This window comes from Podarcis vaucheri (genome assembly GCF_965113315.1).
Source record: "Podarcis vaucheri genome assembly, chromosome: 2".
NCBI lineage: Eukaryota > Metazoa > Chordata > Lepidosauria > Squamata > Lacertidae > Podarcis > Podarcis vaucheri.
The window spans coordinates 28,857,253-28,881,946 of record NC_138760.1 but is presented as its reverse complement, the minus strand read 5'-3'; the positions used below and the strand labels follow the sequence as shown (position 1 = coordinate 28,881,946).

Below are 24,694 nucleotides of genomic sequence, written 5' to 3'. Positions count from 1 at the left end.
AGTTCACAGGGGGGGTGGCAGGGGAAAAGGATTCTCTGAGAGCTGCTAAATCCATCTTCCATGCCCTTCTTTCTTTATTGGACAGTTTTCACCAGGCACTGTTTGTTTTACTACTTTTGTCCAGGTAAATCACATAAATCTCACTAGCACACTGAAAAAGATATAATGAGCGTATAATGAATTTATTGATGTTCTCTCGTGTAGGCTTTTTAGAATGCTTAATACTGTAGTGACACCCCTTTCTAGACTACAAAAATGTTGGCCATGTGGTTTTCTGCAGCGTTTCCAGTGCACTTGACTTCAAGGAACATCTTCAGAAAAGGACAAAGAAACTTGGAGCAGGAATCAAACGGAAGGTATTTTATTGCTTTAAAACGTTGCATTTCTAATTCAGGCTACATGGAATAAACGGGCATTTGACTATATGAGCACCCCCTGTTCAAACTGATGTAAACAAGCAGCCGTCTGCCTTGATTCTTCTCAAACTCCATTCTCTGCCTGCCTCTTCCCCAACAATAAAACCTCACCTTGCAAGAAGTGGACATAGTAGCAAGTGGAGGAGAGCGCAATTGAGAATGAGAAATGCCTGTCTCCCTAGGTGATCATCCATCAGATGGGTAGATACTGACATCTATTGTCCAAAGGCAGAAAATGCAGAATTGAGGAAGTAGATTGCCTCTCAATGTACAGAACCTCCTGTCCATTCATGAGATTTTCATGTCATAGTGCCTCTTTCCCCCTCCCTCAACCCACGAGCCTTTTCAGTCACAGTACAGTGGTACCTTGGTTCTCAAACTTAATCCATTCCGGAAGTCTGTTCCAAAACCAAACCGTTCCAAAACCAAGGCGTGCTTTCCCATAGAAAGTAATGCAAAATGAATTAATCCGTTCCAGACTTTTAAAAACAATCTCTAAAACAGCAATTTAACATGAATTTTACTGTCTAATGAGACCATTGATCCATAAAATGAAAGCAATAATCAATGTACTGTACTATAAAATCAATAAGACAGTATTGTAGATGATAAAATAAAATAACAAAATTCTTTCCTGCACTGATGATAGTCATTGTTTGGATGGGAGGCTTTTATCTATTTCCGCAGTCACACAATCAGTCAATCAATCAATCAATCAGTCAGTAGCTGAAATGGGTTCCACACAGTCACAAAAACAAATTAACTGAAAAAGCCTCAAAAACAAAAATGCAAAATAACTAGCAAAAACAAAAGCACCAGACTTAATCCATTCTGGAAGCCTGTTTGACTTCCAAAATGTTCGAAAACCAATGTGCAGCTTCTGATTGGTGCAGGTGCCCTGGAAACAATAGCCGACAACCGCATTGGGCGTTTGGCTTCCAAAAATCATTCGAAAACCGGAACACTTCTGGGTTTTCAGAGTTTGTGAACCAAAACGTTTGAGAACCAATACATTTGGAAACCAAGGTACCACTGTGTAGTGGTTGTTTGCTTTTTAGTTAACCTTCCTTCCATCTTCCTTTCTGTGAGTGGTGTGTCAGCTCCTGGCAATTTATGCTGGGTTTCTTGGTGGCATGCTTATCTATTTGATCTCCAGCATTTGCAATTCCACATGCACAGCAACGTTTTTCTCCCTTGCCAGCTTCCCCCCTCCAAAGTAAGCCTTTTTTCTCTGAGACTCTTTTCTCTTACTTTTCAGTGTCACTTGATTCCTCCTTTAAACAAGCAAACAAACCCAATCTGTCTTTCCTACTTTCTTCTTCTACTCTCCTCCCAGTGGCAGGCTGAATGGGTTGGAGCCCTCCTCTACCTACCACCAACTTCAGCTCCCCCAAAATGAGACTCTCCTCCCCCTCCCCCTCCCCATTTTGGGGGAAGAGGCAATAGACAGAAAGATTGCCATTGCACCCTCTGGCATTAAATCAAATGCTTGGAGATCCCCTTTGAGGGTTTCCAGGTGTTTGCACACTTTGAGGATTAAAGTCAATGTAGTTTCAGTGTGCACGCATGTTTTCTTCATCTGTAGAGCACACGGCCATCAAATTAATCTTTCTTTCCTACCCTCTTGTTTTAGCTATGTTTTGCCTTAAGTATGCTTGGTAACCCTCGTATTACTCTACTAGATGAGCCATCTACTGGTATGGATCCCAAAGCAAAGCAACATATGTGGTGAGTAACACCAAACGACTGTGTTTTAGAATGGAATATCACAGCTTTTTATTTAGAATTACATCTCACCCCTTACTGCATCACTTTCAATGCAGCTAGCAAACCTGGAATAATAATCTGAAAAATCAGCACAGTGAACAAACATTGACAGCAGGAACATAATATAGTTGCAACACAAAATAACACTGATTCTATTATTATTATTATTATTGTTATTATTGTTATTATTGCTGCTGCTGCTGCCTCCCCCACCCCCAGAATGCCCAGGGTAATTTTGGACAAAGGAAAATGGACAGAGTAGGTAGCAGCTACATTAGGGAACCTCAGTCACCTCTGCCACCTCAGAATCAGCAAAAAGTTGAGAAATATAGATATTGTGCTACCCACAGTAAACTCCAATCTCTTAAGAACCCTCCTGCTGATGATCAAGACCTTTCAACTCCACAGTACCAGAAAAGGGAGTTTTGTGCCATTTTTTCCACATACCCCAATGAAAGGATTTATCAGAGTATTGTGCAAATTGTAACCTATGGCCAATGCGCTGGACCTACCTGTCATCCCTGGAGAATGGGCACAGAAATACTTGGGTATGGAGAAACAATTGGGGTGTGAGAGATTTGTATTTGATTGCATCTCCAGCTGATGGAAAGTCCAGCAGATGACTTTATAACCATTATATGCTATTCCATAGAGGAATACTAAAAAAGTGAACCATTTGCAGGTTAGCCACTCCACTTTTCCACTGTTTATTACATCTGACAGGAAGGCAATTCGTGCAGCTTTTAAAAATAAAGAGAGAGCAGCCATTCTGACAACTCACTATATGGAAGAAGCAGAGGCTGTGTGTGATCGTGTTGCAATCTTGGTGTCTGGAAAATTAAGGTACCTCCTCCGCGTCTTTGGGATATCTTGAATAAAAGCATATTGGGCTTTTGCATTAAAATAATGTGAAGGGTTTTGACATTACGTTCCCCTTTGTCTGCCTGCCTGCCTTTTCTTCCCCTTCCCCTCCCCTCCGCCCAAAGATGCATTGGTACAGTTCAACATCTCAAGAGTAAATTTGGCAGAGGATATTTCTTAGAAATGAAACTGAGACATGTGCCGCTTACAGAGAAGAAGGAGTACCTTCAGAGGGAGATTCTGCGCATCTTTCCAAATGGAAGTTACCAGGAAAGGTAAAAAAGCAAGTCGTGTAAGAGTTCTGGGTATTAAACTAAACAAAAAGAAGCTTGATTTCCCCCAACACAACATGGGGAGGGAGGATGAAAAGCGAGGATTCATTGATCAGCTGGCAACACACCTGGCAACAGTGACACAGAACTTAGCCCACAGGTTGGTCACAACAAATGCCTGACTTCCAGCTGATCAGCTCTACAGCAGGTAGCCTTGGGAAGGGATCTCGGAAATAGATTAGAGTGGGAATTTCTCTCCTCTGGTCTTCTCCCGAGCCATAAATTGGGCCCTGATGCAGGTTTAGGCCAGTATTTACTTGCCTGTCCTCCTACTTACATTTGGACACTCATTATTGCAAATATTGCTTGTTACTGTAAATACAGTTAGGTGTTTGTTATAGACACAAAGTAGTGTGTGGTTGATGTGGCTGGCAGAAAAGTTTGCTTGGGTCCATGACAGGCAGCTAAGATCTGCTTGTTATGTTTGGTTTTCTCTTTGCAAATCACTTTGATTGGTACTTTTCTTTGTAGGACCCTCAACTGGCTGTGTTAAAATAAGTTGATAGAACAGATAAAAGCTGAAGTCTGATCCAAAACTGAAGCGTATTACGACATTGTACGCTTCATTCCAGTAACATTACTTAAGCCACGGGTGGTTTTCATTTCTGCTTAGTTGTTGCTGAATGCGCTGATGCCTGTTTTATCTTTGTTGCAGTTTTGAATCTATTTTGGCTTACAAAATCCCAAAGGAAGATGTCCACTCACTTGCATTATCGTTTTCTAAACTGGAGGAAGGTGAAGTAACAATTTACTAAGTAGAACCTCCATCTGATTCTCAGTTTTCTATCCAAACCACCTGTTAACCTGAATTCATCTTAACCTGAATTCATCTTGTCAATCGCCACCCCATCATCATGTCTCTCAGAATCACATTTCTCTCTGTAAATAATATATTCCCTTATCCAAACCCCTGGTGAGTGGGTATGTTGCCTTCCTGATTTGCCTTCCTGAGACACATTGAAGTCTGTTAACTTTTAGAGCATTTAAAGAGGTACAGGATTTCCTCTTGATGCATTAACTTGTTGTCTCCTCGCAGCCATACACTATGCTTGACTAGTGCTTGCATCCTTAAACATTAAAGTCTTCTGGAAGCTCCTAATGTGCAGAAGAGGGACCTTGGTTCTCAAACTTAATCCATTCCGCGAGTCTGTTAGACTCCTGAAACCGTTTGAAAACCGGAACAATTACTTCCGGGTTTGCAGTGTTTGGGAGCCGATTTGTTTGACAACTAAGCTGTTCAAGTACCAAGGTACCACTGTATACTGTACTGCAATGCACACAGTGGCTTTCCTGATCACTGGAATCTTAGGGAACAGCAGGGTACATGTCTGTATATGTGGGAGCCAGAAACTGCTAAGAGCTTTAGGATGTGCACATCTTAATTCTTATGACCTTCAGATTGATCAGTGTTTTCTATTTTTACTGATGTTGAGAGACAGGTTTCATTTTAAAATGCATGTCCTTGTAAAGTAATTTTTGATGTATAATTGATTACTGTTGAGGAGTAAGGAGTTCTTTCTATCACTTTTAACAGCAAAACATGCGTTTGATGTTGAAGAGTACAGCTTCTCTCAAGCAACACTTGAACAGGTAATTTAAACAGACTTTTTCAAAAATATAATGCAGCGTTCCACAGAACATAGTTTCACGGCTTTCAAATTTATATTTGGTAAATTCGTTTGCTTCTGTAAGCTAGCTATATTTACAGAAAACATGGTCACAGAAAACATTCATACCTCTCATATCTGACGATGATTTTATTATAGCTTTCCAAGTTCACAAAAGTTTTGTAAATTAACATGACACATAATTTTTGGACCAAACCATGGCTTAGCACAAATGTGCAAATGTTTGGGTTCTGGGAGCAAATATTGTTGCCGCAACACTCCTGCTTCTTCTCTACTAACTAAAGCTAAGTCATTCTTTGGCTTAGTGATACATCTAAACGTGGGCTTATGGTTTGCAACCAAAGTTTTAGTCTTGGTTTACTGCTTGTGGAGATTTCAAACTCTCTATTAACTTGGGCTACCATTTTGCCTGCAAAATTCTCACATGCATTGTGGTTGTAATTTAACATATTCATGAAGCTCTTACTTGTTTTAGGTATTTGTGGAACTTGCAAAAGAGCAAGAGGAGGAAGACAGTGGTTTTGGAACACTAAACAGCACTCTTTGGTGGGAACGAGCGCAGGAGAGAGTGGTTTTCTGATCTGGTCCGCGTTGTAGAATTTTACCTGTTTCATTCTTCAACTTTTTTTTAAAGGACTGTTCCCCCCCCCCTGGTCTTTGTTTCCTTCCTTTGGAATGTGTATGAGCACAGTGAATCGGAAACATATTTCCAAACAATTCTAAGTATAAATAACACTGATTTCACCTAAAAATGCAAAATGGAGCCTATTCACCTTCTTTGCCTTACATACATCAACGTTATAAATGTCTTTTATCTATGACTTGCTCTTTTTATGTGAAACGTTTTGTAGCCATTGCAGAAAGAGGGCAGATTAGAATTTAATTTTTGGGGTGCAATATATGCTTTCTACTCTAGAATTTCATATACCAAATTGCATCAGTCAGTACAAGTATGTGGTATCCTCTTTAGCAGAAGACAACTACAGATTTTTAAAATTTATGATTACAAGGCATTTAAATGTGCTGCAGTTCATGAAGCTTGATTTCAAGAACCACCTCTGAAGAAGTTGTAGGGAGAACATTTTGCGACACTACTGAGCAGTCTACAGTATAGTAATCGGTTTATATGGATATTTTTCAGAGGAGATTTTTGCTAAAGACCATACTGACATGGTTCTGGTTCAACCTGGTAACTCCTGTCAGTTTGCACACATTTTTATGTAAGCTAAATCATAAGAGAAAGCAGTTCCCTAGACTAGCAGGTATTATTCAGGTGGCTCAAAGCTCAGGTACACCTCAATTTGTAATAAACCACAAAATAGAATACTTAGCATTTATTTAATCTTCTTCAAACTTCTGGGGAAATTCATATTGGAATTTTCTTTGTATGCTAAGTGCTCAAGTTGATCTTACTGTGCAACCCAAAGTAAGGAAGTCTGCCCGGGGACAGGAACATTGGCAGTTCTGGCATCACAGACTCCCATTTCATACAGTCCCCATTGTATGATGGCTGAGAAAAGGGGAGCGAGAGCATCAGAAGGCACAAGGACACGTCCATGATAGCCCCACCCACAGCAGCAAATTCAGACACAGCTCCCAGCAGCAAAGGCTGATCCACCCAGTACATACATGACCAGACAACACATGACATTCACACTCACTGTGATACTGTAAATACACTTAGCACCAGCAGTGCTGCAGCTGGGTGGAAATCAACACCTTGTGATTTCCACTTCAGGTCCCTAAACACAGCACTCACACCACCAAAACACACAACAACAGGCAGATCATTTTTTTAAAGCCCTTTATTGTTACGATGGAACCAGCTACACTGTCAAGCAATCGACACCTTGTCATTTCCACAACAGGTCCCTAAACACAGCACTCACACCACTGAAACACACAACAACAGGCAGGTCGTTTTTTTAAAGCCCTGTATTGTTACGATGGAACCAGCTACACAGTCGAACAAAATATCTCTGTGCACCTTGTTGGGAATCCCTCTAGAATGACATGTGTGCATGTTGGCTTGGTGTGCTTACATCTGCAACCTGAGCGGAGTAGCAGAAGTTTATTTACATTTGTATCATAAAAATACATATCAAAGTGGTTTACAGCAATAAAAACATAAAATGGGGCCTGTGGTTGTCCATGGGTGGGCTGGCTCTTTTGTTGCAGGGGGCTCGGTCATTTGCTTACAAAGACATGCTCCCTTTTTCTGGACTAGTTTTGCTGGGCCGTGTGAAGTCCCCTCCGACCCGGTTACCATTTTTTAGTGGTGTTTCCTGCTGGGTCCTGTTATCTGTAGAGCTGCTGCTAAAGAGCCTGGTTGGGATGGAAGCCCAAGAGTAATGTTAGCTTTGCCCCATGAGCTGTAGAGGTAAACTTTGAACAAAGTGCCTTCTGTTTATGTTCTGTGCAAAATGCCCTTTCACCAGAACCCCCCACCCCCTCAAGTTCCAAGTCCACAGACAGAAGCATAGCCTCATGCCGTTTTACCTGTTCTGACATTCTGAGTAGGGTTTGACACGTCACAAGTTTGTTTCCAATGTACTGCAGTGGATGGCTGTCTGGTTGTGCCACATGGATGAGAGAGGGAGGGAGAGCAAACTGGGAAGTCTGGTTTTGACATGTTTGTGTCTTACTGGGTTTCCCTTCCACCAGACCTTTCGGTGGGATTTGCCAGGTTGTAAGGGTGTGGGCAGCAGCTATGGGGTCTGGTCAGATGTGGAACTGTGTCTGTCCCTAACCACGCCCATTCTTCACAAAAAAGCACCCCATCTGTGTGCTTTTCACCAGGTCAATTACCAGCAATTATGTCTTTGGCCCTCTCCATAGCCAAGGAGACACTTTTCTGACAGCTTGGACCCTCTCTGCCAGTACAGGGCCCCAGTACTGCCACATCCAAACCCATTTAAATGAAGCTATGCACTATTTGAGTTAGAATCTACATTGTCAGTTTGCAAATTTTAATGCTTTTTTAAAGCAAGTTGTGCATCAGAATTAATGACATTTATGCTCTAGCCCCCATCTCCAAACCCCTTTCCTTTTGTGTTGTATGGGCTAAATACCAGCCACATGATCTTATAGCACTGCAGGTCAGATGGGCATAATCAGCATTTCACTAGTTTAGAAGAGAGATTTATTGGGTCAAGTCCCAGAAATATATTGCACTTTAAGGCTGTGTAGGATTACATTATAAACCACTCTGAACAACCACATACTAGTCAACAAAATCCAAATACATGTACATAAAGTGTAGTATAAGGCTGCCAGGTATATAAATTGTTTGTTTTGAATGGTAAGTCTAAATTGTGTCACTGTTGCAAGTTGCACAGAAGCCTATACTGCATGCACAAGTACATTTAAATAGTTAAAATAAATAGGTTTCTTTCACGTTTACAAATGCAGATTGTGAAAACCAAATAGCTAAATCTATTTGTACATTCCTTAATAGCCTATAGCATGTTGAACTGTTGCATCATTGTGGTTATTTCTGTTGAGAGTTTCAACACATTAAGATCTACCACTTTTGGCAGGCAAACTTTTCTGTGTTCAGTTTTCAAGGTCTTTCCTTGACAGTGAAATTGTAGCCACGCACACCACAACCTTGTATTTATTGTGATGTTGATGATGATAACTATGAAAAAACATAACGAAGCTGTTCCAGTATCACTGGGAAGTAATAAAGATCTATGTTTCGTATAGCCATACTTGAATGTAATCAATTTATTATTGGGATATAAAGAGAATTCTTCAAAAATGATAAAGAGAAGATCACATTAGCACACCCCTAGTGTAAGCTGAATTCCATGCAAAGGCCTAAAATATCTGTACTTAATTAAAGAATGTTAACCTTTGACTAAGCACTATAGTATGAAAGTTAAATGCCGGATTCTAGCAGACTTCATTGCTTCAGCATGTACTCTTACGAAAAGTCAATTTTTCCATTAGGTTCTAGAGACTCTTGCTATTGCTACTTCGATTCTGACTTTGCTAAATGCACAGTAGAAACGCAAAACTAAGATGTGGAAAAATATGTGTATATATGACAAAAGATCCTCCAAAATCTTGTTCCTATAAAATCATGTTATTTTTGATGTTGGAAGGCTGTTTCTCAAGCACAATTTTCGCTTGCAGGATTTGTCATGCCTTCCTGTTTGAAGAAAATTGGGAGAAGGGTTTTTTACACAAGTCAAAGTTATGCTGCTATTGTTTTAGGGGGCTCGGTACTTTAAAAGGATGGTCGAGATACCACAAACAGGTTGTTGCTAACTGGTTGGTATTTTAACCAGGCAGATTTCCCCCAGAAGGGGTAAATCTGGATTGAATGGGGGGAAATGCTGGCGGGCATTTTGATGTCAAGGACTATCATTTTGGGGGGTGCTTTAAATATGCTTCAAAAGTATGGTCTGTATGCAGCCTAGGAAAGCTTCGTCACTCCCAAATTTACAAAAGAGGTATGTAAGCAAAAACACGTTTCTGAGCAAGACTCTCTTAAATGAGACTTTGGGGGCTTTTAAGAATTGATTTAATCTTCCGCTGCACTAGATATGTAGCTTTGGTTCTCTACGATTATCTTTAACTAGAAATTGGTAGCAAGGAGGTGAAGACCAGAGTGCAAATTGCTTGGCCTGCAGAGGTATGAACAGCTGTTCTAAAGTTAGGGATGTGAAAGGGGAAAGTCAGATTTGAGGGGAGAGAAATAAGTTGAAGGGCAGGCGTTGCCTATTCTAAAAGCAAAGATGTCTTCCTTAAAGGGCTATTTGCAAGTTGGAAAATGAGCTTTAACTAACAACAGCTTAGTGACTCACGTAAATCAACTACATTTCTTCTTCCACACCAGGCTTTCTCCTTTATTGGGGACCTGTGCCCCTGGCAAGGAAGCAGAGGGCGAGTGGACACTCCTTTGCCAATTCCTATGGAGACACCTATAAGGATAGAACAGATTGGGGGAAGAAAAATAGTACAAAGGAAACAAAATCGATTTCCAGGACTTCTTACTACATGAACAGTGAACTGCAAATGAATTATCTGACAAGGAAAAGCTTTTAAGTGGGAGTTGGTTTGGGAGAGTTGGTCTTGGGGGAGGGTGGGGGGTTCCCAAAGATGAAAGAGAGTATAGAGGTGATTTAGATGGCACTGATTCAGCAATGAGTAGTGCAAAAATGTTGAGTGCAAGAAGAGGACTGTGTGCACATTTCGGATGTAGTTCCTTAATCTTGATGGATGCTAATGGGTGACTAAGTACCCACGGTGGATATTCCGGTGGGCATGCTGTTACAATTTAAAGATTTGAATAATTTATTTGAATTATAATGCTAACAGCGCTGAAGCACTTTTGTGCCGGCAGCTGGAAGCAGAGTAGGAGGAAACTGAAGATGAGGACTAACACAGGACTTAGGTATAACAAGCTGCACTTGAATGCTTACAGCTTCCATAAATCTGCTCTCATACGTATACATTCCAGTGTTACCGACAGCCTGTTTGCTGGCACTGGATGCCCCCAGCTTTCCTGCTGAGGGACACAGGAAGGAAGAATGGCATCAGACAAGAGCAGACAATTTAAACAGCTCTGGCTGCTTACCCTCACAAACCTCATGCCATCTCAGGAACTGAGAGGTGTCTGAAGGGTTTCCCCAAAATATGGTCCCTGCCCTATGCCTGCACCCCAAGACAGTTTTGATAGAAAAGAGAACTGAAAATACAAGGTGGTGCAAAAGAAAACAAAGCACTCAGCTGGCATTTAGAAGGTAAAATTCCACACTGGGTGTTCACCTCATATTGGCTCCCTCTAGGCTCTAAGTCTAAGTGGCCCAGAAATAAGTCTCCCCTCTGGTCTGCCCTGATTGCCCCATCCATAGACCAACCAGGGATGAGCTAATATGGCTGTGAGTGGAGACTGCAAGTGATTGGGTAGCCGGGTCTCAGAACTGAGTGACCCCAGCCACACTGACCCATATCTGTCTTCCATCCTCCTGCTCCCTTCTCTGGAGGGCAGGGGACTTTGCTTCTGCTAGCATTAAAGCATTTGTTGTTACGTGTGTTTGCAAAACTCTCAAAACTATCAGCAGCTCACTGCTACTGGAACCCTGTCTGTCTTGAAGCACTTTTTGTATCTGGCCTTCCTGCCATGACTGAAGTGTTTGGATTATGTAATCAATAATATTAAAATGGTCAGTAAATCATACTGCTGACTGCTTTATGGGGAAGTCAGAAGCTGGGTCAGACCAAATGTCTATATAATTCAGTAGTTTGTTCTCACAATGACCAGCCAGATGCCAATGGGAAGCCCAGAAGCAGCCCAGAAGCCTAAGAGCACTTCATTGCTTGTGGTTTGTTAGGAACTTGGTATTCAGAAGTAATATAGTAAAAATACTTTGGCCATCTCATGAGAAGAGAAGACTCCCTGGAAAAGACCCTGATGTTGGGAAAGATTGAGGGCACATGGAGAAGGGGACGACAGGGGACGAGATGGTTGGATAGTGTTCTCGAAGCTACCAGCATGCAGGAGGCAGTGGAAGACAGGAGTGCCTGGCGTGCTCTGGTCCATGGGGTCACGAAGTTGGACATGACTAAACAACAGCAACATCTGGCTGGGTTTTAGTGTTAATATAGCCATTATAACTAATAATATGTATAGCTAAGTTACTGGAGGAATATAGCTAAGGAAATTTGGCCTTCATAAGGTGTAATCATGGACAGGATCCTCTGATCCATTTTTAAAGCCATATGAGTTGGTGTTCCAACATGTCATGTTATGGAAGCAAATTTCATAGTTTGAGGATGCACTGTGTGAAGTACCACTTTTCTGCTTCCCATAGGTGCCTGGCTGGTCACACTGAGAACGAAATGATGGGTTGTTGGGCCAATGGCTAGATACAGCAGACTCTTATGTACTTGTTTATTTTCGTCTGTCTAGTTCCAGATGTCTTGAGATGCATTTGGTATTGTGTTTTTTGAGCCGTTGTGCCTATCCCCTCGAATGCTGTGTCAAATCACTTTTGAAACTGCCAGGAGTCTTTTCAGAAGCAATGCCAAACAATGCAGGACTTGCTGTTCAAAGCTGCATGCAAACCTCCAAACACAGTTACCTGGTGGCTTTTTATTTAACTCCACACATTTGAAACTACAGTACTCCTCCTGAACGCAAGAACCCACTTTACATAAATTGTGAATCTAAATTTTCTTCTCACCGCGATGGTGCATCTCTTCATTTCAGATTTTCAGAAAGGGTTTTTCGGAATCCAAACAAGCTTTTCATGCTCATGAAGGAAGAGTAGTGGTACAGAGCTAAATAAAAAGTCTCATTATCAGTAATCAGTTATCAGTTCCCCTCACCCTCCCTCCTGCACCTCTTGTTTAAGGCAAAGAGGCCATATTCTAAGGAACCTCGCTTCAGAGTAACATACCCTCCAACGCTTCTCGGTTGAAAATAGGGACGTCCGATTCCATAATGATAATTTTAATATTTATACCCCACACATCTTACTGGGTTGCCCCAGCCACTCTGGGTTATTTCCAACATATTTAAAAAATATAATACAGTAAACATTAAAAAAAAAACCAACCTATACAGGATTGCCTTCAGACGGCTTGGGAGGGTGTCAAATAACTCCATACCCTCCGACATTTCTTCAATGAAGATAGGGACTTCCGACCATACCCTCCAACATTTCTCCAGTGAAAATAGGACGTCTTAAGGAAAAGTGGGACATTTTGGACTCAAATCAGAAGCTGGGACGGCTTCTCTAAATCAGAGATGTCCCTGGAAAATAGGGAGGGTCTGGAATAAATCAAATGAATACTTGAAGTTAATATCATGGGCGTAGCTGGGATTTTTGTGGCGGGGGGGGACAGCAGAAGTTTCTGGGAAATCACGGGTAAAAATAACATTAACAATAACAAGAAGAGGACATTAACAGAGGCGGGACAGGCTTCTGCTGGGTGAAGGAAGAAAGTCAGTTAATTGAGTACCCCTTGGTTAATTTGCACACACACATTGGAGGGGGGAGGGCAGAACCTCAGTTGATTGAGAACCTCCGTTAATTGAATAGCCCTTGGCTACTACGGCCCATGGTTAATTTGCTTATTGGCCGCAGTACACACACACACAGAAGACGGCAAAGCGAGAGCGGCGAGGAAAGATGCTGGCCGGTTTGGCGGCTCTACCGACGACTTAGGGCAGATAAGCCCCCCCCCCCCGCCGCCGCCCCAAGGACAGGTGAGTTCGGCTCCCAAAGGCGCAGGTGAGTGAGGAAGGGCGGCGGCGGCGGGAAGTAACGCGCTCCCGCGTTCCCCTCCCGCCGCTCAGGGCCTGGAGAGACGCCGCCTCCGTCGCCCGCTGCTCGGCCGGGAGCCTGCGGCCTGACGCAAAGGCCTCCTTCCCACCCGGAGGCAGCAGCTGCGCGCGCAGGCCGGGAGCGGCGGCACGGGAAGGAAACCGCCGTGAGGAGGAGCGACGCTGCGGCGAGGCGAAAGGGAGGGATGCTGGAGTCGGAAGGGGGGCACCCCCAGGGGTCATCTAGCCCAACCCCGGTTGCAACGCAAAGAGTTCTCAGCTAAAGCATCCATGAGGGGAAAGCAAGCGAGGGAAGGCAGGAGACGTTAGTGTGGGGTAATAATAATAATTAAAATTGTTGTACCCCGCCCATCTGACTTGGTGACCCCAGCCACTCTGGTGATAAAAGGGAGGAGGGGCTTTTGTTTTTTTTGGAGGGGGGGACGCATGGGCGTAGCCAGGATTTTTTTGGGGGGACGGGTCCTCAGATTTGTATTGATTTAAGGGAAGCAGCTCCCTCCCCCTTGGATACGCCCATGGGGCTGGGGGGCTGCCCCACCACCACAGCAGCAGCAGCAGCAGCTGCACCTTCTCCATCTTCTGCCTTGTTGCCCTTGGCTTGAGGGGCAAGGAACCGACCTTTGTGCTTTGAAAGGCGTCGCAGAGGCTGGTGCATGGGTTGCCTTTTCGGGCATGGAGCCAGCGCCCTAATGCATCCCTCAAATTGACTCAGTCAGGCGTCGCTTGGAGACACAGTGAATAGGGAAAAAAGAGAGCTTAGGATGGGATGAAGGCCAGCGAGGAAACGGGCGCTGTTTCTCTTATCCCCATTATCCCCTCCTTTTCATTGCTCCTCTGCTCCAGTACCTGCCTGCCTCCTCCTTGGGTTTTAGGATTGCCTGCTGCTGCTGCTGCTTGAATCCTCTTCCTCTCTGGGCTGCCAACCCATTAAGCTGCCTCCGCTGCCACCGCCTGGTCTGGCTCCTTGGAGGCTGCTTGCTGCTGCTTTCTATTAATTGTCATCTTCCATTCCCGGACTGCAGTGAGGAGGAGGACGTGATTGGCGCAATGCTACGTTGGGGACCGAAATGCCAACCAGGAGACGGCAAGGCGATGATGAGCTGAAGTGCGGCTGAGGGCCAGTGGGAACACCGTGGCTGCGCTGCTTCCTTCCTGGGGTCTTTTAACGGCCTCCTGCTGACTCCTGTTCTTGCTTGTCCATCTTAAGACTTTCACATCCACGGGTGCGGCTTGTGCCAGACGTCATATAGGGTCAGGATTCTGATGTCTTGACTTTGGGATCCCAGAAGAGCTGAGACACAGGGATCCTGCACGTTTCTCTCCCTAGCAGATTGTTTTCAGTCTCCACAGGTTGGTTAATACTTTTAAATTTAAAAGCAATACTTTTTAATTAAGCATTTAACACCTGGCTGTTCTGAAAGGCTGCTGTCCAAGGAACTCGTTTAAGCAGGTGCTGTTGAGAGACAGATGTAAGGTGGAAACTGTTCAGGTGAAAGGGATTTTATTTTGGCCATGGAGAAAGTAGAAAGGTGTTTTTTTGTGTGTGGGTTTTTTTGTCTCATAGGAAGGATTTTGCGGAGAAGATCTGTTGCTAATTCTGGGCAAGTAAGGGAGGTATGTTTATTAGCCTGAGGTGGGGAGAAGGAGATTTGTATAGCTTGGCACAGAGGAAAGTTCTCCTGGATTTAATCCTGGATGAAAGGATCGATCTGGCATGTGCTACAGAAACCTAGCTGGTGTGACACTGTGTCTTATTCTGTCCTGGAGATGTCCAGCTGCATTATCTGCAAAGCATCACAGGTGAATAGATGACTAGGGTCAGGCAAAACAGCTGTATTTCATAGGAATTCCTTTTTCTTTTCTGTTTTTTTACCCATCAGTGTTGGGCCGTGAGGAGACACTGAAGTTCTAACCATCTCTGTGGTGGTCTCAATTTTACCATGTTGGAGATTTCTGGGCTGTTGGTCTGAGTGGGGGCTGCAATAATCCACATGAGGCCTTATTATACAAGGAGTGACTCAGGATTTCATAGCCACCATGGCAACCTTTGGACTGTCCTGTTATATAGAGAGAACAGATACATGGATCAGGTCATGCGCTTGATGTGTTTGGTGCCTTATCTGGATTGAGGCAGAACTGCTCTAGTGAAGGAGCCCTTTAGAATTAGTTCACTGTTGTGGGCCAGTCATTGCTTGGTGAAGTTCAGAATCTTGCAATATCTGATTCCTTCAAGTGTGAGGAAATCTGTTCAGATGGTTGATAGCTATTAGTTTTCAGAATACCTTAAGAGATTCCTTATTTAGAATTACTTGCAACCCTGCCACCGAACCTTTGGGATAGGGGGCTTATGTGGATAATCAATATGAACTTGTGATAGGTATGTTGATTGTATGGTGACTTGCCTGCCTATTAGAAAAATTCCAGATTACTACCCTATAAATATGTGGTGAATGTTCACAGTGCAGGAGAGGGGTCGACAGTTGTGGCACTCAGACACAGATGCATTGTGCACTCTAGGAAGAAAAACTAAGGTAAGACAATGAAGTTCAGAACCTCCTCAATAGTGTTTTCGTAAGTGTTACTTATTGTTGAATATATTTCCTCTAAGTAGCTCAAGGCTATATGCACTCCTCCCTTATTTTCCTTACAACAGCTCTGTGAGATGACTTAGTATGTGAGAAAGTGACTGTTCCAACGTCAGCTAGTGAACATTGTGCTGAACTTGAGTCTCCCTAATCCTTATACAGCACACTAAGCACTATACCACATTAGCTTTCCTACTTGCTCCATATGCAGGGTGAACTAGATTGGGTCTGTGAGGGCTTGTTCTACGCACAGGACCAGAACTGTGAGGGTCTATGTGTTTGGGTGATGAGTGAGTCAAGAGAAAGAATTTAGCTTTCTTAAAGCACCAAGGAACAGTTTGAAAATAGCTGTGCCTGTTGAAAAGAGATAAGACTCCATTTGATCTGTGATGGGATTATAATGGTGGTGGTTAACATCAAACAAGCCCTAGAGTAGCTTTTAAACTGACTTAATGGGGGACTACTTCAATGTGACTCATTCCTAAATGAGGATACGGTAAATGTTTATGGCCATTTAAATGAGGGATAAAATAGAACTTGTGAATGAGCATCCAGAAAGACCCAATATTAACTTTAAGAGTATGTAAGAATTGGTTGTTTTAACTATTGTTGGGCATTTTTAAAGGTGCAAATTAAAGTGCATTTTTAAAAGTGCAAAGGCACTCATGTATTGCTTTGCTTTTCAGGCTACACATAAAAAATGTCTCTGGATCCTCCAAGACAAATAGGAGTGTGGCGACAGACCAGAGCTCTTTTATACAAGAACTGTCTAGTTAAATGGAGGACTAAAAAGGCTAGTGTTCAGGTGAGTTGATTTTTTTTTATATGCAGTTATGAGTTTGGAGTGCCACTCCAATCCCTGGATCCTGAGAGTGTTAAATTAAATCAAGGTGTCCTATTCTGGGAATAGACAGACTAGCCTCCTGGTGAAGTGATACCCTGGGTGGTGAACTGTTAAGGGGTTCAGTGTGAGATGACAAATGACAGAGTTTGGAGTAGAGTTTTGGAGTGATATGACCTAGAAGTAAAGCAGCAAGCTGGAGAAAGGGTAGGAAATGTTCGACATGTTTGAATCCAAGGCTTTGGCTAAGGGAGACAAAGACAGAGCTTTGGATAAGGGAGAAACAAGACACTTTTGGGGTGTTAATGCTGTGAACATCATAGGCTTGGTTTATATATGTGTGTAAATAAACCATATATCATAAAGACATCAATCTCTTTTTCTTTCAATTCTAAGAGTTACTAATATGTTTTTAAACTATTCATATCACATGATGCAGAATTGCGAACTCTGAGGTTTTACTGTTGAGCAGTATGTACATTTTGTTACATATATCTCATTCATCTTTACGTTTTGTCGTAAATGCTGCAGCCCCCCTCCTCCGTTATGTGTACCTAAGCTGGTTGTCTTCATTGGGCCTGTGTGCATAAATGCAACTGTGGCTCTCTCGTTTCGTTTCTTCTTTTACCATTAAACTTGTTTGTTCCCTATATACAGGAAGTCCTGATTCCACTTACCTTTTTAGGTTTGCTAATAATAATAAGCATGATTCAGCCTAACAAAAGACATGATGAAGTTCCGGATTGTAATCTTGATTCTACGAGTTGCTCCAGCATCTCTGAGTTTATTATTGGCTACACACCAGTGACTAATATGACAAGAACAATCATGCATAAAGTGACTTCAGAATACTGCCCAGAAGGTACCATGAGTTGTCATGCTGCACGGTCTTTCATAAATTTGTCTTGTGTGGTTTTCCTTCTTCTTGAATTTACTGGGGAAAGTATGTATCTTATTGCATAGATGCTAAAAGTTAAAACCGCTTGAGTTTGCTGCATGTTTTTCTCATACTAAACTTAGAAAGTAAGAAAAAGGATGTAATGCTCTATAAAACCTAAACATAATTATGTAGCCAAATCTTCACTTCCTTTACTACTACTAGACAATAGAGTGGTGTGCTTTTAAAGCTCAGTTTCACGGTTGTCATTTTGACATTTTAAAACAATTTGTTTATTTCTTATCTGTACTGCATTTATATATTTTTAGTATCAATTCAGGAGCTGTGAGAACTTTCTAAGATACTTTTTGTCTTATCCATTCTTGATATTTTAATTATTAGAGCCTTATGTTGTATTGGGGTACTGGATACTTGAAAGAATTTGGGTATAGGTTTGTGACACAATTTGCATAATGTTTTCTTATGTTAACATTTTTAAGAATGCTTTTAGAGAAGGAAAAAGTTGTGGCTCTTGCTGCCAGCAATTGATCTGATCTATGGGGCACTAGCAAGATTTTCTTGGCCCAGCTCACTATATATGTATTTTACACTCTTCCCACCTCACCCTCCGTAAGCAGAATAGAGTTGACCCTCTCTGTAGGTTGCTTCTGTGTGAAAGATACGGGCTCTGTGATGATATTGCCAGATTTGGCAGTGCTTCAGTGGGTGATACTTGCACCGTATCTAGCATAAAGTGCACAATACGCGACTAATGAACAGAATTGAGCCACAAAGGAAAATTTGAAAATCCTCCCATTTTGGAAATAAAAGAAAGCCATGCTCATCTACAGCAGGGATGGGGAACCCGTGGCCCTCCAGATGTTGAATTACAGCTCTTATTGGGGGAGGGCCTTAGCTTAGTGACAGAGTACAGTATCTCCTTTGATACAGACAGCCCTGGGTGCAATTCCCAACATCTTCAGGTAGGTCCAAGAGAGATTCCTGCTTGAAATCCTGAATTTGTCAGTATAATAATTATCATTTATTTATGTGCCATCTTTCCATAGGAAACCACACTCAAGGCAGCTAAAAATATAAAAATATGCATAATTTACTAATTTGCAAAATACAACAAAATGTAATCAGTCAAACAATAAGCTAATTAAAACACGTCACTAGGTAATATACTAGGAATTATAATTCATAAAAGGTCTAACAAACAATAAATACAAAAAACAATCCCAATAACAGTAAAAAAAACCCCACACCTCTTGAATTAAATATTTACCCCCAAAAAAGCCCCATAACATCCCATCTCCCTGATAGTTTCTGGGCATTCTGAGCAGCATGTCTTTCTGGACTCATGGATCTCTGTCACCTTCAACAGTAACAGTTTCTGTCGCTCCCCTGGTACCTTTAGCAGTAGTAGCTTTTGTAGCTGGAATTGGTCGAAGCCAGCACAGAGATCTCTGAACTAGATGGACTCAGTGGTTTGACTCTGTATTAGGCAGCTTCCTGCAAAAAAGTAATCAAGTAACTTTGCTATTTTGCAGCAGAAGATGCAAAAGAATTTCTGAGTGAGGCAGAAATGGAAGAGGCTAGTCTTCAGGACCCTGAAAACTTTGTTGGTGTCATTTTCAATGATTCCATGTCCTATCACCTCAGATTTCCTACTGTAGTGGCTCCAAGATCTTTAATCCTCCCGACATCAATAGGTAAGTTTAAATAAATGAATGGATAAAATATGTGTGCTTGTTAATTTTAAAGTACAAAACGTAGATGTTTGACCTTGTCTTGAAAATGGAGACTCGAAAAAAGTCAACAATAATAATAGGAGAAAACTGTTTCAATAGAAATAGATATTTAGGAATCCTTTGCACATGCTTATTTTAGGTCCTGTTTTCAGGCTCCCAGATTTTCAAAATAATTGCACAATTGGCATTACTCATTGAATAGAGAACTCTTATTGTGTTACAATTTCAGTCATAGGAGTGGCTTGCAATAGCAAGATTATCTGCTACTACTTGTTTTGCCGATTGTGTATAGCTCTGCATGGCTATTTTATTAATTTCTGAGCATCAGTATATTGATCCTCTGCATGAATTGTAGGGCAATCTATCCATGCTGGTATGGTATCTAGAATGGTGGAGATAAGTTTTTAGAATCTGCATGTATAGTGCAGAAACCTAATGTCAACCCAGTTTTGATGCTTTTGAATAATTAACAGAGTTTAGATTTTCCTTCTTAATGCTTTGATTTTTTCCCCATAGCTAGTTGTTCAACCCCTTCCAAAATGTGTGAAGCTGAAACATACTGGCATTATGGATTTGCAGGCATACAGATCTACATTGATGCAGCAATTATAGAGGTAAATATAAATAATCAGAATGTGAGCAACTCTGAATCACCATTATTTTGTAATGGCTGACATATCAAAAGGTATTATGGGTCCCCCCCTTGTATTTCAGGATATTTTATATAATGGTGTGCTTCGCACATCATGTTAAGCCAAATCAGCAAATGTGTGGGCTCCTGGATAAGATCATAGCTGCTTTCATGATTTAGCTCTCCCCAGACAAACCACGAACTGCAACCAAGGCTGCTTCTGTGGTTTACAGCTCATGGCTTGTCTGGGAAAGCGAAACCACAAATGCAAGTTTGGATGACATGCTAAGTCAGCAGCACAGTACAAAACAATTAGGGAAGAGCAAAGCAGCTCTGATCTCCTTTCTGAGAGGTTTGTTTGTTTGTTTGTTTTTGTTTGGCTTAATGTGATGTGTGAACAAATGCAGTGAGCTGCTTTCCCCTAAGCCTAATGCATGATAGTAACAGTGAACGTTAAGTTTAGACAGTGATTTCCATCAGGATATCTGTGTCAACCGTTAATGGCATATAATTTATTCTGAGTGTTACCATATACATTTATGCAAATGAATACTGTATATATACCCCTAAGGAACTATGGCCAGTTATGGATCCCTGTGTATATACGTAGTATAAATATATGTGTTAAAAGCCATGATTTGAATCTTGAGTTACCTTTCTGCAAATGGAAGTATTCATTCTATTCAAGGACGAAATGGTGGGAGGAGGCAGCTTTTTTCTGATTACCTCCTTTCCTATGCAGCTCATCTTGCATGGAGAGTTGTGGAAGCCTTTGGAGCAGAATTGAGGGTGGGACATGGGGGTTTTATAGGCATGGGACAATTAGTCAAAATTGCCTCACCCCTCTTCTTCTGCCAGTGGCAGTACCCTCTGAGTGGAGTTCTACTCACATGAATTTGTATTTGACACCCTGACACCCATATGTATCCTTTCATAGACACTGTAGCAATTACCAATATGTATCCAGCAAACACTACTTTGTATTTTTTTCCTCACGAACCAAGTGAGAAAAAAGTTTGTGAGAGCCACCATTAAAATTTTATTTATGAAATTTCATAAACTACTATTTAAGCACGGCACATACATTTATCAAGAAAACACTGTTAAAATTCACAAAGTTGTCAAATACCATGGTACCTCGGTTTTGAAACATTATCGGTTTCGGAAGACAGTTCGAGATCCGAAACGTTCAAAAACCAAAAACTCATTACGGAAGCCTCAATACGGAAGCTGCATGGCATGTTCAACTTCCAAGGTGAGTTCGAAAACCAAAGCATTTATGACGTTTGAAAACCGAAACGTTTGTCAATGGATATGTTTGAAAGCTGAGGTACCACTGTATAAATAAAATAATAATCAGTAAAACTTTTAAAAACAAATATAGATACTTAAATTATATGTCTGAGTAGGCTTGCTGAAATAACAGTTTTCAGCCGGCATTTATATGAAGTGAAAGTGCCTGCCTAATGACAATTAGAAGGGAATTTGGAAGTATAGGTGCTGCCAGACCTAAAAGACTGCTTCACTACACTGGGCTACTAGATCCAGCAATTGCATCCTGCCACACTGATATTCTAGAACTCTGAGAAATGAAGATTTCCAGTTCATGAATATCTGAGTAATAATGAATGCTGCAGAATTTATGTGGCCGCTCTTTCATATAATAAAATAATTTGGTACTGATTTTTTAAAGAAGGATTCTGACATATTGAACTGGTATCCTGAATGTACAGTAGGGGGGAAAGTATTTGATCCCCTGCTAAATTTGCCTGTTTGCCCCCTGATGAAGAAATGACTAGTCCATAATTTTAATGGTAGGTTTATTGTACCTCTGAGAGACAGAATAAAGTGTAATCTATAAAAATTGCCATACCCGCTTTTGGAAAATGTGAACTTGGTGAAAGCAGAATGTGGCAAACTCTGGGCACTCACTATACCTTGTAACCAAAATGCTGTTGTGAAGGATCCCTTTTGAGTTTCATGGCAGTAAGTTAAATTTGGTATAAAAACTATTTAAAGCAATGAGATTGGTATTTGCAGATTTACAGTTTATTTTGGAAATAAAAAATGCCTGTTGAAATAGCTGCTAGAGTAATTTGAAATCTGATTTTAACATTTCATTTTTCTTAGTTGAAGACTAATAAATCAGTTTTGGAAGAACTGGAATCAGCCAAAGCTGTCAAGATGGGAAAGTCTGCTGTTGTGGAAATAGATAATTTCTTTCGTGCAGTAATCTTAATTTACTTAGTTATTGCCTTTTCACCTTTTGGCTATTTTTTGACTATTCATATTATGACAGAAAAAGAGAAGAAACTGAAGGAATTTTTAATGGTAATGGGACTTCAAGACACAGCTTTTTGGTATGCATATTTCCTAGTTCTTTGGTGTTAATTCAACTTTTGTTCCATTTATGTAGCTCATATCACTGCATTATGCTACTCCAGGAAGAAGCAGCACATAATAAGTTAAGCCAACTTAAGAAAGTTCATAAAAGGAAAGTTTCCTGTGCCTTCCTCCCCTGCTGCAGCCATCTGAGACTTGGTACTGGTTTACAAAGCCCTATTATAACAGCTTGGGACCAGGATACCTGAAATATCATCTTGTCTCTGTGGCTGTACTCTGCACTTGTATTTTTATTGGTAAATCACTTTAAGATGTTTTGTGTGAAGTGATTCGCAAGTGTGTGTGTGTGTGTGTGTGTGTGTGTGTATGCAAGCAAGCAAGGGAGCCTCTCCAGAGGACCAGAGGTCTCTCCAGAATGCTGCAGTGCTCCAGAACATGTTGCACCTGTTGAGGGGAGGGAGAATCACTAAAAATTAGAAACCCTCCATCAACCCTCCCACATTGTTCAGGAGGACACCCCCCAATGTTGCAGTTGTTCAGCAGAATCTCTTATCTGGATCTTGCGTAGAGTTGAATTTTCTCCACCACAATTATGAGTTTAAAAGCTTTCCTGCGGAACAGTCATAAATACTAGTTGCAATAAGATAACAAAGTAACCCATTACAAACAAACAGTGGGGTTCTGTCCTTTATACTTTCCTCTCTCTAGTCCCAGAGGGAGAACCTGAATTTACTCATCTTTGCAGAGCTTCTCTGCAGCTCTTCTGATGATGATACTGCTGCTATGAAACACCAACAAACTCACATACAGGCTTAAGTTTCAGCTTCCTGCTGTGAATTTCTGGTAATGAGTCATCAGGTAGCTTATCTTACTGAACTGGAAAAATGCCATCCTTTTCTGCTGCTTTTGCAGCATTTTAAATGTAGCGCATTCATACACAGCATGTTATGTGTTTTTAAACTTATAACTTTAAGACCCTACTCCCCCCCAACCCCTCTGGAAAGGTTACAGGAGTGAGGAAGGCACAGTGTTTTTTTTCTTCTATGAATTTTTTTTTGTTTTATGATCAAAGCTAACATCATCATGGTGTTCTTGTGACAGTTTCTCTATGTGAACATCTTTGGTTAATTTAAGTGGTCCCATTTGTGTGCTAACCTTAACCTTAAGACAGTGAGCCAAGCTGCATGTGATATGCATCATATGATCAAGGAAATGGGCATGTAGAAGACTTTGGGGAAATGATTTCCCCATTTTATATATGGGAACACAATGCCAAAGCCCGAGAAATGGCAACACACTGTCTCTGTCATGCACCCAGAAGAGCTCATACAGCCACACATAAAATAAAAACTGTGTTTCTGTCACTCCCTAAGTAATCAGATGTTAAGGGACAACGGGGTTGCTATTGCCCTCATGCCTGTCTTCCAAGCTGCGTGGAACATTTGGTTGGCTATTCTTGTGAAAAGAATGAAGAACTAAATGGGAAAAGTCAATATGTCCAGTGAGTAGAAGACAGAGGTCAGCTTTGAGACCCAAAAGGTCAAACACCTCCTTTCAGTTAATATTTGTTGTTGCAACACAGCATATATTTGCATTACAATTCCCATTATAGAATTTACATGTGTAGGCTACTTATACAGATATTAATAAGAGTGTAGGGCCCAAAGTATTTTTCCAGATATCATGCGTAAACTATTGAGACTGTGTCTTGCTTCTGAGCAGATATGCAGACGCTCATTCTTCAATCTACAGGTATTTTCTGTGCTGTTACTGTTGGTGATCTTCTCTATATTATCTGTCATTCAACTGCACACTTTTAAGCCTTCATTTCATCCCTACTCTCCATTTCAGTTTGTCTCCATTTATTTCCTCTAGTTTATTTCTCTTCTCCGCAGCCAAATCAATTTCATTTCTCTTCTCCAATTTTCTGTTCAATTTTATTTCATTCCCATTCATTCTTTCTTGTAGCCAAGTTTATGAAAATCCCTCTTTCTGCAGTTTATTTGAGATTACCACATGATTAAAAAATACCTATTATAAAATATTGCTGCTGTAATAAAACACTTGTGGAATGACCACCACTCTGAGGGGTGTCATGCACCAACATTGTGCATTCACTTCTTGTCAAAATTTCAACAATCTTTTTGCCCAAGGTTTTGAGACAAGTTAGATAGAATGTCAATTATACCAGCTGTTTTATTCATTCTCTGCTGCCATGAAAAGTTTGAGTGATTTATTAAAATAGACAATATCCATTTTGCCAGGTAACATCATTGTGTGAAGTGAATGATATATTAGGAAGGGAAATAGAACTACATGCAGCTAGAATATATGGGTGAGCGCTCCCAAGATCACCT

At 41.3% G+C, this 24,694-nt stretch overlaps 2 protein-coding genes and 1 long non-coding RNA gene across 12 annotated transcripts in view; 2 read left to right on the top strand and 1 right to left on the bottom strand.

Moving 5' to 3' along the window:
* LOC309526371 (cholesterol transporter ABCA5-like) overlaps positions 1 to 8,717 on the top strand; it is a 54,887-nt gene extending 46,170 nt beyond the window's left edge. For all 6 annotated transcript variants that reach the window (XM_082212356.1, XM_082212354.1, XM_082212355.1 and 3 more), the window contains 7 exons: positions 281 to 356; positions 2,050 to 2,144; positions 2,907 to 3,026; positions 3,170 to 3,319; positions 4,032 to 4,111; positions 4,911 to 4,966; positions 5,480 to 8,717. In XM_082212356.1, coding sequence (XP_082068482.1) covers positions 281 to 356; positions 2,050 to 2,144; positions 2,907 to 3,026; positions 3,170 to 3,319; positions 4,032 to 4,111; positions 4,911 to 4,966; positions 5,480 to 5,584 — 682 coding nt within the window. In that variant the 3' untranslated portion in view covers positions 5,585 to 8,717. The remainder of the gene's footprint in view (positions 1 to 280; positions 357 to 2,049; positions 2,145 to 2,906; positions 3,027 to 3,169; positions 3,320 to 4,031; positions 4,112 to 4,910; positions 4,967 to 5,479) is intronic.
* LOC309526700 lies at positions 5,652 to 12,073 on the bottom strand. The gene is made up of 2 exons (XR_014216858.1): positions 9,819 to 12,073; positions 5,652 to 9,160 (listed from the first exon to the last, which is right to left on the bottom strand). It is a non-coding gene; the product is annotated as an uncharacterized lncRNA (long non-coding RNA).
* Positions 12,074 to 14,518: 2,445 nt separating this feature from the next.
* The window catches only part of LOC309526372 (cholesterol transporter ABCA5-like), a 56,358-nt gene continuing 46,182 nt past the window's right edge, over positions 14,519 to 24,694 (top strand). The window contains exons 1-7 of one of the 5 annotated variants that reach the window (XM_082212360.1): positions 14,519 to 14,656; positions 15,767 to 15,837; positions 16,578 to 16,696; positions 17,390 to 17,594; positions 19,163 to 19,324; positions 19,880 to 19,977; positions 22,125 to 22,354. In XM_082212360.1, coding sequence (XP_082068486.1) covers positions 16,592 to 16,696; positions 17,390 to 17,594; positions 19,163 to 19,324; positions 19,880 to 19,977; positions 22,125 to 22,354 — 800 coding nt within the window. In that variant the 5' untranslated portion in view covers positions 14,519 to 14,656; positions 15,767 to 15,837; positions 16,578 to 16,591. Of the gene's footprint in view, positions 14,657 to 15,357; positions 15,838 to 16,577; positions 16,697 to 17,389; positions 17,595 to 19,162; positions 19,325 to 19,879; positions 19,978 to 22,124; positions 22,355 to 24,694 lie in introns of those variants that run through there. The other 4 variants (XM_082212361.1, XM_082212362.1, XM_082212363.1 and 1 more) reach the window with 4 other exon arrangements.